We start from the raw sequence: 18,147 nt of genomic DNA, 5'->3' as shown, positions 1-18,147 counted from the left end.
ACACGGTTTACACCAATGAATTAGAATTCAATAGGAAATAGAGCATGAAATTTGATGCTCTACACTAAGTGTAAATTATAATGCTTTTTATTAAACAACCTGCAAGGCTATCATTTGAAAAACAACAGTCATAAAAAGCACCAAACACCTGAAGCACGCAAAGAAATTTCAGAAACGCGTTGTTGCTAAAATTATGAAGTATAATGTCAACTATGCGATTAGGTAATTCGTGAAAAAAAAACAACTACAGTAGACTATTCAAAATATACTATGAAACTTTTAGCAAAACATAAACAAACAACCTACGTAAACAATGACAGACAAGCGTTTTTGGAAAAACTAAACAACAAAAAAGCATGAACTTTATTAGCCGTCATTCTGTCAAAATAGTAGACCTCTCCAGTGTTGCCAACTACTTTATTAAACAGGGGTGATTTAAATATTCATAAAATGTATTTTTATTTTACTAATTAGCCTGAACAACTGAGTTACAAAATAAAGAAATGCATCAACAGATTTTGAATCTTTATCTGCTTTTGTGTCACATAAACGATGCGTCGCCCCAGCTCAGTGGTTTGATGTTCACATTGTGGGGGGCGGCTAATGTTGAAGTTGTGGGTTCGCGCTCCGAAGCCTCGCGACGACGCTGTTCCATCCTGCCCCGACGCACACGCTATCCGACTCCGCAACGCATTGCACACCGATGTATGACACTTGTACGGCACATCTCAGTTTATTGTACGGTGAAAGTGCGACATCGAGCTTAGAGACAAAGTGAGAACAGCAGGGTATTGCAAGCCCCGTACTGCCTCACAGTACAGGAAAGTGAAAGGTTTATATAACGAAAAACACGTGTAGCAAAACAATAAATCATTGGCATGTGGCAATTGCCTCGCCTGGCATACACACAACTGGGTAATTGTTTTATTATCACGATTAGAATGACGGGAAAGTAAATGTTACGAAAGCAGCGAAACTGCATTCCATTCCTGTCATGCTTTTGTTATCGCTATACAACGTTGCTTTATATTCAATCTTTATGCATTAGTGTTAAATTTAGCTATCTTTATATCATTAAATCTGTGCTAGAGCACAATCAACCGCTACAACATCATAAAGCCGAAGGTATAGTGTTCGGTACAAGTCGCTGCCACATTTTGTAAATAAGTGTGCACTTTGGCTTTGGCCAGTGGTTACAAATAAAATAATATTTATTTACAAAGTTAGACTACATACTCGGATATTCGTAGTTGGTAGTAACGAGTTGACTAAAACAAAACACCCATGTTGTAGGAACTGTCTATAACTCTATAAACCATTAATAAACAGGAGGAAAGTTCCATTATAATGTTTCAAAAGTGTGCGTAAAGGATATACGGCCAATCGATAAAACTGCCCAAATAGGCTATTATGTTACATCACATCTCATCGTCATATATATACTTAACCACCTTACCAGAATAATATGTTATTAGTTCAAAAAATCTGTTATTAGTTTCCAATTTCCCTGTTTACATCCTATAGGCCCATGGTCATTGGGCTGGATAAAACAAGAAAACAGTATTATATAACCATTGTCGTATATCCCCGCCACGTAAGGATAAAGTCATCACTGAATTAAAGAAAATGAAGGATGCCGTAGGCAAACATAGACGTTGCAATACATACATGCTATGTTGACTAACCTTGACGATATTACAGCCAACGGCAAGTTAGTGTATTGCAGAGTTTTTCTGTACAGGGTTGCGACGTGTATTCATTATGGATCCGCAAAGTCTTTATCCAGATATATTGATACCAGAGGTGGCATTTGGACAACATGTGTTGAATGCTTTACAAGAACATGGAGATAAAGTGGCGTGGGTAAGACTTGTGGAAATATAATATAGATTGTTTCTGGTTAAACTTGTGTCTGTGGTTCAACCCACGCGATTTATACTTGCTTTATCTAAAACAAATGTGCATAAACTTTATTAGAATAATCTTTTATCTATAATGAATGCATTGAACTCAATTTTTATACATATCATTATCGAAGTTGTTTCTGCAGTTACGAAACAGGTATCGAATATGGTGCTAAGCTTTATATTTTGGCTTGTAACAATAAAACTATTAGAAACAAAAATGTCATCTTTAGATTGATGTAAGCCAAGGCGGAGAAAAATACTCGTTCAGTAGAATCCGCGTGGAGGCGCTCAAGTGCGCGAATGCGTTACATAAGGAAGGTATTAGACGAGGTGACGTCATTGGACTCTTTCTCCCGAATTCGTGCCAACAGAAAATTCTTGTATTGTCGCTTGCTTTGTGTGGAGCTACCATCGTCCCGATCAATATTCTTTACACCAAAGGCAAGTTATAATGCTGGTTTATGACACGTTGTTTTAGTTAGATTTGACATATATGTTCTTATGGTCGAGAACTTGAATAATGCATTAATCACCTTTACGCACTAGATGAGGTTGAACGACAAATGCAAATCATTGAACCAAAGCTGATCTTCACAACATCTGACCAGTTAAACAAACTCAAATCTTGTTCAACAAACGCGAAGGTGAAATTTATTCTATAAATCTTTCCAACAACGTCATGATATTATTTGTGTTCTAGATCCACATATTCGGTCCGAACGAAAGTGAGAACATTTATCTAAAGTTTCTGAAAAACGGTTCTGATAAAGGTGAACAAAGTTTAGGTTATAATGGTGTTTACATAACGCTTTAAACAGCGGCGGACAAGTAATACAATATTTTACATAGTGAAACCAATTTACACCAATGTGCCATTTATTAATTTAGCCCTTGGGTTTGAAAACAATGTTTTTAATTAACGGGTAACCAGTGTGCCCGCCCACGAGAAAGCTTTCTATTTGAAAAGTGGGTCATTTTCTTTCACATTAACGCATTGAAGCAGCGTACACCTTAAGAACACGTTAACTAAATTACATATTAGTTTCCCAGCTGTAATTACTCACATATACAATTTTTAAGGAGTTTACTTGGATGGTGAAATCGACATTTACAACGATGACTTGTTTCTGTTTTGTTCAAGTGGAACAACCGGCCCACCAAAGCTGATACAGATTACCAACTATAGCTTGGTGGCTACAACCCTCTATACAAAGTTTGTTTCAAATCTTTTAACTCTTTGCGTGAATACACCATGTTTGTCTGGTCAATACGGTGTATAAAAAGACACCTATGTTGTAACTCAAAAGTGAGCATAATGTGTATAAATACACCATGTGTGTCTTGTGTATAAGAAGACACCCATGTTATAACTCGACAGCGAGCATGAGGTGTATGAATACACCATGTGTGTTTGGTGTATAAAAAAACACCCATGTTATAACTCGACAATGAGCATGAGGTGTATGAATACACTATGTTTGTCGGTGTATAAGAAGACCCATGTTCGGCGGCGTCGTGGCACAATGGTTTGTGGGAGCATTCGCTTTTAAGTAGAAGATACTTGTTTCAGCGACCACTTTTGTCGGCGTATGTAAAAGTTAACATCCTTGTAATAACTAATGTTGTTGCCCTGTCATACGATGAAACAAATGTACTTTGTTTATACAGAATATCCTTTAAACGAAGCAATACAAGTGTTGCGTTGTCTGTTACCCCTATGTTTCACATTGGTTCGGTAATGGCAACATTCCCACCTTTAACGCAAGGTTGCTGCCAGGTTTATCTTTCCAAACACAAGGTCACTGACCTATTGCAAGCAACACATAGTTACAAGGTATGTATTGAAATATTATGTAGAAATGCCTGCGAAACAACTGTGTTGTGGTATTGTGACAATTCAAGGCATTCCTAACAAGTCGTTGTCGTTGCCATTTAATAATTTGCATTCTTGCAATTTGATTTTCCAAAGCCGTTACTTCCTTTCGATTTAAAGACGAAAAAATACTCTGAGGTCACCTTTGTATAATAATCCACTTCCATTAGGTCACACACTTAACAGTATTCGCATCACATTTCTTGGAGCTTGTAAAATCGGATCTGGTTCAAAACTATGACGTTTCCAGTCTCTTAGAAATCGCGACGGGAGCTTCTCCGACTTCTGATGAAGTTAAACTTCTTGCCAAGAACAAGTTTGGACTTAAAGCAGTCACCGAGAGTAATACAAAACATTGTTAACGAATTACGTAATATTTACGCCCAGTTAAATATAGCGTGTTCGGTTACATAGCTTGCAATATAATACAAAACCTAAAAGACGATAAGTAACGGCAATAGCCTAGTAAGTCTACTTTAAACACGCCACTGTTTAGTACAAATACAACTTTCTTTAACTATTACACTAAAAATCCACCATAAAATGTTTATTATTATTATGCAGTTACTTTTACATTTGTGCAGTTTATGGAATGAGCGAAGTCGCCCCTGTCTGTGTAACTGATCCAATTTTATCAAAGTCGGGATCTGTTGGATTTCTTCTTCCAAACACCAAAATGAAGGTTAGTAGCTCAGACTTAAGTATGGAAACAAAATAAAACACGGGACCATGTCACTCTGACCAGTGGGACCAAATTAAAGAGTCAATTCATCGAACCATTAATACAAGAGTGCTGTTTAAAGTTGTCTAGGGGGTGTGATGGACCAACTGGATGTGGTCTACGTCCTATATGTCCCTGCCTCATCATCATGGAACGGAAAGTCATTTACGAAAAAACTGATCCACAGGTTGTTGACATTGATACAAGAAAGAAGCTTGGACCTCGTGAGAATGGTGAACTCTTGTTCAAAGGACCACAGGTGAACTCCATGCTTTTCGTTGATATTCTGATGTTTAATGTAATGTTGTTACTTCTTTTTAAATGTAACCTATTTATTCTCCCTTGGTGAAGTATAACAGTTATAACTTAGACGTTCTGTTTCATTCATCTCTGATCTTAGAAGTTCAGCATCTAATGGTAAACTTTAGCAGTGAAAAAGTATGGAAAATTATACAAACATTCAGGTGGCGAAAGGATATTACAGAAACCCTGAAGCAACAAAGAATATGTTTGATGGGGAAGGATGGTTGAAGTCGGGTGATATGGGATACTTTGATGAAGATGGGAATCTTTATATCACTGATCGTATCAAGGATGTTATTAAAGTTCATGGAGTGCAGGTAGAAGTGTTTACTAATTCCTACATACAGTAGGATGGTGAAAGATGGGACACCTGTTAGCACAAAATATCCAAACGTCCTGATCGTGTTTTCAACAATCAACAAGGGTCTATGGGAGTCAGGATATGGTTTTATAACTCTCTGCATCTTTTTTGTTTACTACCAAATAGGATGGGAAATATGAAGAAAAGCTGTCCCATCTTTCCCCACCCTACCCTACCTTTGCTTACTTGCTAAAACATGTTTGGGTTAACATTAAATATATTAGAACTTGTTGACCTCTTTGGTCACGATATTAACCAGTTAAAATTTGGTAACCAATTAAAAAATGGTAAATGACGATATTGACCGGTTAAGAAAATGGTGAATCAACAGTCGAAAAAGTGGTTTAAAGCGAGGCCGTCGCACAATACTACGTTAGGCGAAGAATGAGATATAAGTTGATATACAATAAACATGTACCTTATATTTTTAACCTTGCTAAACAGGTGTCTTCTGTTGAAATTGAATCCGTCCTAACCGAACATCCAAAAATCGCTGCAGTCGGGGTTATTGGGGTCCCTGATGACGTGGGTAATGCTGGGGAACTCCCTAAAGCTTACATTGAGAAAAAAGAAGCAAATTTAACAACGGAAGAAATTCATCAATTTCTTGAAGGTGAAGTTGCTCTTATTATGTATGTAAAAGTTAGTAATGTCCAAGTCAAACGAATGGCTTGTTTGTTTGGTAAATCATCCAATGGCCGTTCCTTTTATATCCACAGCCGCAAAACTAACTTTGCATACAGCGCGGTTGTATTATCAAAATATTTTTTAACATATAGTAGGGTGGGGGAAGTTGGGACACATTTTAACTCTATTTTATCGTCCAATGTGGTAGTAAACAAGGATCTTTTAAAGAATTATACAACTATATGCTCAAGACTCTCATAGACCGTTGTTAAACTGTTTAAAACACGATCAGGATATTCGGATATTATGCGCCAAAGGTGTCCCATCTTCCCCTATCCTACTATATCTCAACGTAAACTCACATTACAGATAAGTTGGCAGATTATAAACAGCTACGAGGTGGTGTCATGTTCGTGGACTCCCTACCAAGAGGTGGAAGTGGAAAGATACAAAAACGAGTCCTCCGAGAAATTGATCTTCAATCTCGTGATGATCCTCAGTAGTTTTGATTCTGTTACTAAACCATGCTTGATGTGTAAATAATATACTAACATTCTCATAAATGACACGAGAGCAAAGCTCTAATGAGTGAGCACGAATTAAAATAATTAGCATAATATTAAACTCTTTTAATACAACGGTCGACTAAGCTAAATCAAAAAAAAAACCAGAAGTAACCAACAAAGCGGGTTCGCCATTGGTGACTGTGAAGCAGTAGATAGAATGCACTTATAAAAGTATTATTACCCATAAACACATTTATGCGAATTAAATGATTGGTGTGGAATATGTGTAAATACTAAATAGGCTATACGCTTTGTAACTCCTGTAATATGTGTTGAATTGTAAACTAAGTTAGCTAACCTTGTTTTTGCTTTAAAACGTTTGTCTGCATGAATTTGGACAGACTTTAACCAAAGAACACTATAGGCTATACAGTAGGGTGGGGGAAGATGGGACACTTTTTAGCTCTATTTTCTCGTTCCATTTAGTAGTAAAGGAAGAACATTCAATAAATTAGAAAACTATATCTTCACGACTGCCATAGACCGTTGTTAAATGTTTAAAACACGATCAGGATATTTGGATATTATGTGCTAAAAATGTCCCATCTTCCCCCACCCTACTATATGTATAGTTCTTTGTTTCAACCACGCTGTAATTAGGTAATGTTAGAAGTTAATATTAATCATATGATGCTAACCAAAAATAAAGTTTTAATCACGAATATTGATAATAAGGTACAGGAGAGGTAGGCTTTAAATGCGGCCGCGCTAAAATGAAGTAACTGCGTGGTCAGCGTATTAATCAATTGTGCGTCAGCATGTAAAAATGCCTAGTCAGCTTACGTTGTGTTTGTTTTGATCACATGACCGTGAGAGTTTTTCATGTTTGTTTGTTATGTTCGGGTTTTGTTCAGTTTACGTTTGTCTGGCAGCAAATTTGCTGAAGTTATTGCAGTGTGTGGATAAGCATTAACTTTTGGTTGGTTTGGTAATTTATATCCTCGTGGGTTGGAACTTGAGTGACTTATCCAATATCCATGGTTGCCACTCCCATGCCCACAGTCGAGTTGCTGGAGCTATTGTAGTGTGTGGATAGGCAGACATAACTTTTGGTTGTTTTGGTCATTTATATTCTCGTGGGTGGGAACTTAAGTGACTTATCCATGCCACTCCCATGCTCACAGTCGAGCTACTCTCATACCCACAGTCAAGTTGCTGAAGTTATTGCAGTGTGCGGATAAGCAGATTTGAAATTAGTTGAAATCAATACATTAAAAATTGTGCTAGTTTTGTATAATTGATATGTTGGTCATATTACAGTGATACTTTTTAGAGGTACTGGTATTTTTTACATATTACCCTAAGATGAAGGTTCTTGCGATATTGTCTCTACTTGTATGTTCATGTTATGCAACTACACCAACACCACTGGTCATATGGCATGGAATGGGTAAGCTTAAGCTATATTTGACTTCAACCTATAATAATATAGTGAACACCTGTGTTATAACAACTATCGTTTTTCGGCCATTATATATTGCTATATATATATATTGCTTGCGAAAATCAACTTGTTTAAAACAGCTAGGAAAAATACATACTAATAATGTGGCCTAAATACAGAATAACAAAAGGATATTGTACAATGTTAGGATATATTTCATTGCTGGGTACTTCACAACTAACATGGCACAATCAATGTTTGCCATGATATTACTTGTGTCAACACTAGACTGCAATGTGGTGCATGAACTAACTTGGGTTGAAGGTTATAAATACACTAAACAAATAAACACAAATTGCCCTGTTTAACTTCATACAAGTAATTAATAAAGACTTCTTATTATAAAACATAAGGTAAACAGAGCGACCAAGAGTAAACACTTTGTTTGTTTTAAAACATGTGTTACAACTCCCATAGCACCTATGCTATTTCTATTCTAATGTTTATTAACATCGAACAGATGTTCACAAACCACATAAGGTTATCTGTAATATAAACACATTAACCGGGTGTTCTGTGCACCAAGTTACCTCTCCATTTAAAAAGCATCCATTACTCCACAAACAACAAGTAGAACAAATGTACATCCCATTTCATGGGGAAAAAATGCTGTATTATTTTGGAGTTTTTAGGTTATTATAAAAACATTACAAACTATAAACACTTTTCGAAAGTATAGGCTATGTATCAAATCACCCACATTACAACTCCTGTAACAGCTTAACATGTATCTTTAACAGTAATTAAGTTTGTAAGACCACAGTTTTGGGGATCATAAGTTAATTAGGGAAAGGAATTAATTAAAATTATTGCAATATAGATTCAAAGTATCCCACAACTACCAGAACACTGTTTCAGTAAACTTTATATAACTATCAACTTTTGAAACGGCATTTTGGCCTAGTAGGTCCCAGCTAAAACCTGGCCTTTCCACTGACAAATATTGCATATATGCATATACAACATGAGATATTATTAACAAATCCTAGGTGACAGCTGCTGCAACCCATTAAGCATGGGCTCCATCATCAGACTGGTTGAGGGCCAGATACCTGGCATATATACTTTATCATTGAAGATAGGGGACACCACTACACAGGACATTATGAATGGATTTCTTAAACCAATTCCTGAACAAGTATGTGTCTTGAAATACGTTTGTAACTCTATGTAGTGAATGGTTACACAGCTAGTCTCGTAATTTAGAGGATGGGGTCAAGGCTCAATGCTGCTACTATTGTGGGCATGGGTGTCCTTGGTTCAAGACAGTTAACGGCGATTGCTTTAACCCAGTGCTTACTAATCTGTTGTTTAAATTGTTAACCATACAGCATACAGAAAAACAATCACCCACAAAGTTACATGAGTCGTAACTTGTAAACACCAAGTTGATAAAACACAACACCCGTGTTATAATGACTGTCATTGCCCCTGCACGTGAGGATCAATAATTTACATACACGGGTGCACAAACCAACAAACTACGAACATCTTACGTACTATATATAATAACAATACTCAACCCTGTCAATATGTTATTAGATCACAATGGCATGCGAACAAATCAAAGCTGATCCAAACCTTGCTAACGGATTCAACGCAATGGGATTTTCACAAGGAGGACAATTCCTGTGAGTCGTACAGCATATATTAATAGAGGCTACAAACGTATCATATTCTGCTGCTCTTGCTACCAGGCACATATAACTTTAAACAACTTATTCTCATACAATAACTGAATAGTTATGTTAATCCGATAATCTCCTCATGATAAATATTCTTACAGAATACCTATTATTGTGGAACTATTTTATCTCACTACTTCATTATAGCTAATTTCAAATAAACTCAGCCTTTCTGACAAATAAAAATTAAATTTCAATGGATGGACCAATACACCTTATTTCCCCTCCCATGGCGGGGCAACAGTCGATATAACACGAGTGTTTTGTTTCATTACAGGCGTGCAGTAGCTCAACAATGCGATGGTATTAAGATGCATAACCTCATCTCTGTTGGTGGGCAACATCAGGGGGTTTTCGGGTTCCCTAAATGCCCCAATGATCTTACATTCTGCGATACATTGCGAGATACGCTCAACAAATATGCTTACAACCCAACCATACAAGACCAGTAGGTTACCGTTATGATCAATTATTTCAACGCTTTAAATTTATCTTTTTCTACCATTTATTGGTTTTATACTCCTTGTGTCCACTTACTAGTTACCACGTAATCACGTATGTAACTTTGTGAGTGAATATTTTTTGTATGGCTGACAATTTAGACAACTCATTAGTGATCACTGGGTTAAAGCAATTACTAGCAAGTGTCTTGCCTAAGGACACATATGCCCACAATGGTGGCAGCGACGAATGGTAAACCAATATTCTCCAGTTACAATGCAAAGGTTCCAACCACTGCAAACTAACAACACAAAAGACAAACTAGTTTTATCGCTTGTATCTTTTAAGCGACAACACTATAAGCGATCTTACCATATATCCCCCACATATTCCCCCATATAGTTTAGTACAAGCCGAATACTGGCACGACCCACAACACGAGGACGTTTACAAATCATCCAATATTTTTTTGCCTGATTTAAACAACGATGTGACAGTGAATGAAGTTTACAAACAACGACTGATGTCGCTCAACAAGTTTGTGATGGTGAAGTTTACTTCCGACACCATGGTGCAACCAATCGCAAGCGAAGTAGGTGGTTCATCGTATTTACCACAAAAAGTGGAGTAGCTAGGGATCAATTTTAACATGCTCTGAAATAAAGATGCAGTTGCAATATCTAGATTGACTTGAACTAAATTGTTGTGTAGGTTGAGCTTTCAGCAAAGTGAATTTCAAAGACTGGAACTTGTTCACACTTTAAATGTGTCTCACTGAAGGCTTTACACAGAGACAATTAAATAAAGAATAGAACCTGTATTATTTAAGGTTATCGAACTGACTTACCGGGGGTCTAGATAGTATTGCCCTCAGTAATAATCCTACATCCCAGGTCTCAGGTGCCTCACTGAAGAACTTACCCTTCTAATTCTATAACTTTTCTATTAACAGTGGTTTGGGTTTTATGCTCCTGGTCAAGCTGAAACTGTTCAAAGTTTACAAGAATCAGATCTTTACAAAAATGTGAGTTGCTGAATAAAATCAGGACTGACATTCTTAGTCCTAAACAACCATTACTAAACATTTTTTTCGACTGATATTTTATATTTGTCAAATTCATTTTTATCATACATACATTTTATGTCTGCCACTGACATTTTTATATTGTCAGATTTCCTGTCAACACGGCACCGTGGCATAGTGGTTAGCGCGCCTGCCTGTAACCCAGAGGTAATGGGTTCAAGGCTCGATGCTGCTACCATTGTGGGCGTTTGTGTCCTTGGGCAAGACACTTGACGGCAATTGCTCCAACCCAGTGGTCACTAATGGGTTGTCTAAATTATCAGAAATACATAAAAAAAAAATCCCCCAAAAAAATTACCCACAAAGTAACATACATGGTAACTCGTAAGCTGGCACGAGGTGGGGTTCATTCATTCATTCATTCATTCATTCAACACTCTAACGCTATACCTTTGACAAACATATAGAAATACTGAATGCAACTCCTATTAACCTGACCATCTTTATCTAAAGGACCAGTTAGGTTTGAAAGCAATGGACCAGAATGGGCAACTTGTGTTCCTTGCTACAGATGGTGACCACCTGCAGTTCTCCAACGAATGGTTTATCACAAATATTATCCCGTACTTACAATAAGATGGTGGTTGTGGAGCTAATTATGGTGGAATCATGGGTCAAATGTATATTGCCAATATCTACATCTTAACAAAGCTAAGGTTGTAAACATCTGCCACTAACAACAACAAATGGGCCATGCATGTATAGTATTACAAGTGAATTCTAATACCAAAGCTTTTTTAGCATTAAAAATATTAGGTTATGTTTTTAGCATAAAAAAAATTAAAAATTTTAATATGTGTGTTTTACTCTTGTTATAAATGTGCCATACAAACTGAAAATAATGATTTAACTCGTATGTATTTTATGTTTCAATAGTTATGATAAATGTATTTACATAATGCATACGCAGCAAGTAATGTATGTATTATATTTACATGTGCTTGTAGCTCAGTGTAATGCGTCTTGTATGATGGAAAGTGATATACAAACAATACCAAACCGCAAATTTAACATATTATGGCATCCAACTAACCACTAACATAACTCTCCTGTGTACAAATTTTGTTCAACTATATTTGTGTCGTAGTGTCTGAGAATTGTTACAACTACCCATAAAAATACAGATACATGTTTTCTCAAGGTCAAATTATTCATTGTAATGTTTCATGTTTGTTTACTTGTATCCATGCAGTTTGTGGTGATTTAATTGCTTGTAATTCACTGTGAATAAAACGCTAGAAAACAAAAGTACTTTGATAAACATTTCTACTTAGAATAATACTGAACACATTATGCATTTATAGGTAAAAGTAAGAATATGGAACTTTTAAAGTTTCAAAGTTAAATCCAAAGTATGTATAAAGATTAGATTAGTTGTTCATTTAAACCACTATTACAGCAAATGAGCAAAACTATTTAAAGTATGTTTTGGGCTCTTTAGTTTTTGGTTTTAAATAAAAACAATTTTTAATATACCAACGCCGTAATATTGAATTAAATAACACAATAAATTCAAAACTGCAACAATCCAACAACCCATTCCTCAAAGTTTCTACAAAACTTTGTCCAAATATAAAACAGTTGTACAAAAACCAATCTACATAGCAGAATAAGCAGGTGGTTTGCATGGTTTTACATGATTATGTAATTAATTAAAAACACCCCAGACAGCAGAAGACACTAAGGGGTTACAAATAAATATCTTTAAAAAACCAAGACATTTGCAAAGGCAAGTAACCTAAAACGCCAAAGTAGTTCGTATTGTGTTATGTTAAAATTATAAATCATTTTTTGTTTTTTTCCCACAACTTTATGATGGGGCAATGAACCTCATTTAAAAAAAAAGTTCTTTGATTTAGGAGAGTTATTATTTCACGCTAAATTAGTATACGATAATCAAGGTTTAAAAAGGAGTGATTATCAAAGTTTGAAAATAAAAGAGCACTGTATTATATAACTATGCATATACCAACACAGCGCACAACGCTAAATCTCAACTTTAGTGCCCGACCAAAACACAGGCATCGTAACAAACAAAATATAAAATATGGTTTGAATACATCCGCATACAATCGCCACTGGATCAAAATATCTCTCATAGTAATATCGCCATACCCAGTTTGCAATGTAGAGTGCACGGTATAAACCTAAGTAAACAACATGCTCACTGTCAAGTTATAACATGGGTGTCTTCTTATACACCAGACACACATGGTGTATTCATACACCTCATGCTCACTGTCAAGTTATAACATGGGTGTCTTCTTATACACCAGACACACATGGTGTATTCATACACCTCATGCTCACTGTCAAGTTATAACATGGGTGTCTTCTTATACACCAGACACGCATGGTGTATTCATACACCTCATGCTCACTGTCGAGTTATAACATGGGTGTCTTCTTATACACCAGACACACATGGTGTATTCATACACCTCATGCTCACTGTCAAGTTATAACATGGGTGTCTTCTTATACACCAGACACACATGGTGTATTCATACACCTCATGCTCACTGTCGAGTTATAACATGGGTGTCTTCTTATACACCAGACACACATGGTGTATTCATACACCTCATGCTCACTGTTGAGTTATAACATGGGTGTCTTCTTATACACCAGACACGCATGGTGTATTCATACACCTCATGCTCACTGTCGAGTTATAACATCTGTGTCTTCTTATACACTAGACACACATGGTGTATTCATACACCTCATGCTCACTGTTGAGTTATAATATGGGTGTCTTCTTATACACCAGACACACATGGTGTATTCATACACCTCATGCTCACTGTTGAGTTATAACATGGGTGTCTTCTTATACACTAGACACACATGGTGTATTCATATACCTCATGCTCACTGTCAAGTTATAACATCTGTGTCTTCTTATACACCAGACACATATGGTGTATTCATACACCTCATGCTCACTGTGGAGTTATAATATGGGTGTCTTCTTATACACCAGACACACATGGTATATTCATACACCTCATGCTTACTGTCGAGTTATAACATCTGTGTCTTCTTATACACCAGACACACATGGTGTATTCATACACCTCATGCTCACTGTTGAGTTAAAATATGGGTGTCTTCTTATACACCAGACACACATGGTGTATTCAGACACCTCATGCTCACTGCTGAGTTATAACATGGGTGTCTTCTTATACACCAGACACATATGGTGTATTCATACACCTCATGTTCACTGTTGAGTTATAACATGGGTGTCTTCTTATACACCAGACACACATGGTGTATTCATACACCTCATGCTCACTGTGGAGTTATAACATGGGTGTCTTCTTATACACCAGACACACAAGGTGTATTCATACACCTTATGCTCACTGTCTAGTTATAACATAGGTGTTGGTGTAAAAGCGATACTTACCCAATGGTAGCAAATAATGCACCGTGATAGTTTTAGCTTCACCAGTTTGATAAATCATATATAGCTGGGGTAATATTGCAACACTCTCAAGGAAAATACTGAACGTCCACAAATCCTGTGGGGGGGATAAAATTAAATATTCATCCGCAGTTTATATGAACACACATTTTCAATTCGAGTTAAAACTGAATATTTTACGAAAGAAACTGCAAAACATGATTGAATCTCCAAATGTACAGTCGGGAGGGTTTTAACTAAATGGTAAAATGTACATTTAGTTGTGAACATTGGTATATTCTTCTACCTAACTCTGGTCTCTTAAAACTCTTGCAATTTATTTCCTTTCCCAATTGCTCTGATGAACCAAATGTGTGGAACAATAAAGCTTTTTTATTCCATGATTTATTTCCACAAAAAAGGGAGGTCTAGAGAACCCTTAAACCACCTAAATACACCCCTATAATAACCTCTTGTATTGAAGTTCTTTCGGCACTAAAGATCACACCACAAGCAATCGAAGGGAGGACAACGATTAAAACTTGGAAAGTATCAATATTCTTGTCGTAAGTTTTCTTGTAAGTATGGTAGATCAAAACTAATGTGGAGAAAGTTAAAACAAGGAACACAGCCTGGAAATAGAAACATAGAAATACAAAATATTGTGTATATATACTTAAAATTGGTCTTTCAAATAAAATGAATAGGCTATTAATGTTGATGCAAAAACACAGATTTTCCAGCCCGTACAAACATGATGGCCATATATATATATATACATTTTACACTTGTCAGAAGACAATTCATTTCATCTGCCATTCAGCAAGATATTATCAGTCTATACCCTGAAACACAGAATACGATTCCACACAGAAACTTATGTGGAAGAAAGTTTGTTGTAGTTCATGGCCTTTATTGTTTGTCTATGATCTCATAGGCCTTATTGTAAAGTTTAAATCACAATTATTCCTGCAGTAAGCTAATGTGTTTATAAAATTTATTAAAAGGCTATAAAATTAATACAGTAAACTTAACACATAAATAGCTATATTTTGTATGAATACAGTATGTTAAATGTCCGACCTTGAATATAGTAAGATACCATGTTAATGAAGTAAACAGGTCCGTGTATCTCGTCACAAACACAACCAAATATAACGCCTGAGTTTTGCCGGAAACACCTTAAACATAAAAATAAAATAAACAATTATACAGACAGCATACACCACATTAATCAATGGGGTGTGGGCTATTGTAACCCCTTAACTTTTCACCTTTTATTTTTATTTTTACCTTCACATGATTTTGTCCGAACTATATTCACCAACAAACCAATGATGGCGAGGACATGTGAATAATCCGCAATGATTCGGAATACGTTCATGGTAGAGGGTGTGTCAAAGTTGGGTGGGAGCCTGTGGGGGGTGTTGAAGGCCTAAGGTGTTGAAGGGGGTATGTCAGAAATACTGTAAGCCTTATATTAAATTCTTAACTTATTCACCAACTTATTTACCAACCACATCTACAAAACAGTAAAAAAAACTTTAGAACAAACAACGAAAACCAAAGCGAAATGAACCCTTGAAATATATGATTGAATATATTTATTTGTGCAGCACATTTGTTAGTGGATATTTATGGCAAGTTATTACTGTGTATAATGTTAAAGTTTCAACTTGATTTTTAATTTAATTTGAAATGAACAAAATAGTATAAAAAAGTTAACATCAACTCAAAGGAAATTAAAAGTTTCTGACAACAGTTTCTTGGTAGTAATATAAATTTAGGGAAGAATCAACTTATGAAATAAGGCAGTGTTAATAATTATTATGATATAAAGAAATACATGTTCTAATGTAGATGATTATAAAAACCTAGTTTTTAAGTTTGTGATAACTGGCTGACTTCCTTCTGCATTATCTTCACTGCATTTGAAAGCGCGAGGAAATATTTATTGAGGGTTGTGGGTTGGTTTGATTGAATGGATTGTGCGTGGGCGAGGAAGGGAAGTTTGCGTAAAGCCCTTCCACTCATACCAGCACACTCCTGTGAGATTTCCCACAACTTTTGGCTCGCTACTAAATCCTGTTCCTCCATAGCATGTATACCGGACGGGGTGAAAGCGAGGATTTCTTGCGGCATTTTCATGACACGTGCGCGGCAAAGCTCAAGAATGCAAGTTCGTAGAATCGAATAAACCGCCTCTGCTGATGGGAAACCGATAAAGAACCTGATATCCGCTCGGTCAACAAATGCACAGTCAATCTTCCCAGTTACATTAGAAGTTGTGAGGATTAAAACATTGTTGTATCGTTTCAAGCGGTCGAGTTGAGTTAGAACAGCGTTGACAACTCGTATTGCATCTGACGGTTCGGTTCCCGCGGATGCAGACGAGCGAGCTGCTGTTAAACTTTCCACCTCATCAATGAGGAGACAAACAAAGTGATGTGGATCGTTCGCTAATCCTTCAACTTTTTGAAACATCTTCATGACCAATTTCCCACTTTCCGAAAACCACTTGGAGAATAAGCTATGGCTGTTCACTTCAAGTAAAGATGATTCTTTGAACCTATCAGATAAACGAATTGCGAGTTTATGAGCAAGAGCTCGGCACAACGATGTCTTCCCAGTGCCTGGAGGTCCATGTAGAAGTACAACTCGATTCCATGTTATAAGTTTATCGTCTACGCCACAGTCAGCAAAGTATAAACCGCTCTGAGTGTAGTTCAACAATCCTTCTTTTATATTGGAGTCATAAATTAAAGATTCCCACAAATTCTCGAAACCTTTAGACGGAAGCATCCAGTGTGTGGCAGCAGAGAGCTCCTCCTCTTCATGCTGCACCATCTCATCTTCAGGAAAATCTTCATAAAGTCGATAAACGTAGAACTTCATTTTTATGTTTGACATATTCGTTATAACATCCGTATATTCATTCCCGGCAGAATCCAAGAATTTAAAATTATCAACGTGTTTTAGGAAATTTCCTTCTTTCTTGATGGCGGTACAAAAGTCTTCCAAACAATTTTCCGTAACTTTGTGGTCTAAGTTTTCAAAACATTGTTCCGTTGCTTGAATAATCTGCTCCGTGCTTGCCACGCTGGAGATCTTCTGTTGGACTTCAACGTAGATTTCAACTTTACGAGAGTCATTTAATGATCGAGACATTATAATGTTTAATCTATGTTCTTGACAAAATTAAATTACTTAAATTATTACTTACAATTTAAAATACTTGAATACAACTTAGCATGTACACGCTACCTCTTACCAGTATATAGATAAGAAATACGATAACCCGGATATCATATATATACAGCGTCAAACAGCGAAAACAAATTTAACAAAACAAAATAAACCAAACCACCAAATCTTCCAAGCAGTGTTACATTACGTGTTCGTGAGGTACATTTTATGGACTTTTACATCATATAACTACTGAACTATTTTGGTAAACTATAATCTATACATTAAAGTGTTAAAATAACTTAAATACCAATTTATTTACAAGCTTTTTTAAAGAGCATTAACAAAGTTACATTTTAAAGAAATTTAGAACATAATAAATGCGCAACACTGTAAGGGGATTACCCGGCTATAAAAGTGTAGCAACAAAATAAACGTGTTTATGGAAACAGTATATTAGGATAAGTTTTTGTTCTAGCTAACATAAAAGCATGTAACATATTTATTTGGCTATTTAAAGTATCAAAGCGTACG

General features: G+C 36.1%; 4 protein-coding genes across 4 annotated transcripts; 2 read left to right on the top strand and 2 right to left on the bottom strand.

The window, feature by feature from the left end:
- The first annotated feature begins 1,677 nt into the window (after positions 1-1,677).
- LOC149726125 (uncharacterized) lies at positions 1,678-6,443 on the top strand. The gene is made up of 12 exons (XM_089890354.1): positions 1,678-1,863; positions 2,138-2,348; positions 2,454-2,551; positions 2,608-2,677; positions 2,988-3,120; positions 3,576-3,741; positions 3,951-4,122; positions 4,365-4,462; positions 4,689-4,760; positions 4,966-5,121; positions 5,610-5,778; positions 6,162-6,443. Exons 1-12 carry the CDS (start codon positions 1,762-1,764, stop codon positions 6,293-6,295), a joined length of 1,581 nt encoding a protein of 526 aa, XP_089746480.1. The 5' UTR covers positions 1,678-1,761; the 3' UTR covers positions 6,296-6,443.
- Positions 6,444-7,592: 1,149 nt separating this feature from the next.
- On the top strand, positions 7,593-12,260 carry LOC149726124 (palmitoyl-protein thioesterase 1-like). Its single transcript, XM_089890361.1, has 7 exons — positions 7,593-7,748; positions 8,792-8,940; positions 9,345-9,433; positions 9,765-9,935; positions 10,331-10,520; positions 10,881-10,952; positions 11,466-12,260. Exons 1-7 carry the CDS (start codon positions 7,664-7,666, stop codon positions 11,586-11,588), a joined length of 879 nt encoding a protein of 292 aa, XP_089746487.1. The 5' UTR covers positions 7,593-7,663; the 3' UTR covers positions 11,589-12,260.
- Positions 12,261-12,448: 188 nt separating this feature from the next.
- LOC149726123 (ER lumen protein-retaining receptor 3-like) lies at positions 12,449-15,962 on the bottom strand. The gene is made up of 5 exons (XM_089890366.1): positions 15,721-15,962; positions 15,511-15,608; positions 14,898-15,059; positions 14,431-14,545; positions 12,449-13,159 (listed from the first exon to the last, which is right to left on the bottom strand). Exons 1-5 carry the CDS (start codon positions 15,809-15,811, stop codon positions 12,999-13,001), a joined length of 627 nt encoding a protein of 208 aa, XP_089746492.1. The 5' UTR covers positions 15,812-15,962; the 3' UTR covers positions 12,449-12,998.
- Positions 15,949-17,751, bottom strand: LOC149726122 (pachytene checkpoint protein 2 homolog). The gene has a single exon (XM_089890357.1). It carries the CDS (start codon positions 17,593-17,595, stop codon positions 16,309-16,311), a length of 1,287 nt encoding a protein of 428 aa, XP_089746483.1. The 5' UTR covers positions 17,596-17,751; the 3' UTR covers positions 15,949-16,308.
- Between the last annotated feature and the right edge of the window lie 396 nt (positions 17,752-18,147).

This window comes from Ciona robusta, chromosome 12 (assembly GCF_009617815.1).
Source record: "Ciona robusta chromosome 12, ASM961781v2".
Taxonomy (NCBI): domain Eukaryota; kingdom Metazoa; phylum Chordata; class Ascidiacea; order Phlebobranchia; family Cionidae; genus Ciona; species Ciona robusta.
This window is presented reverse-complemented; position numbering and strand designations above follow the sequence as displayed.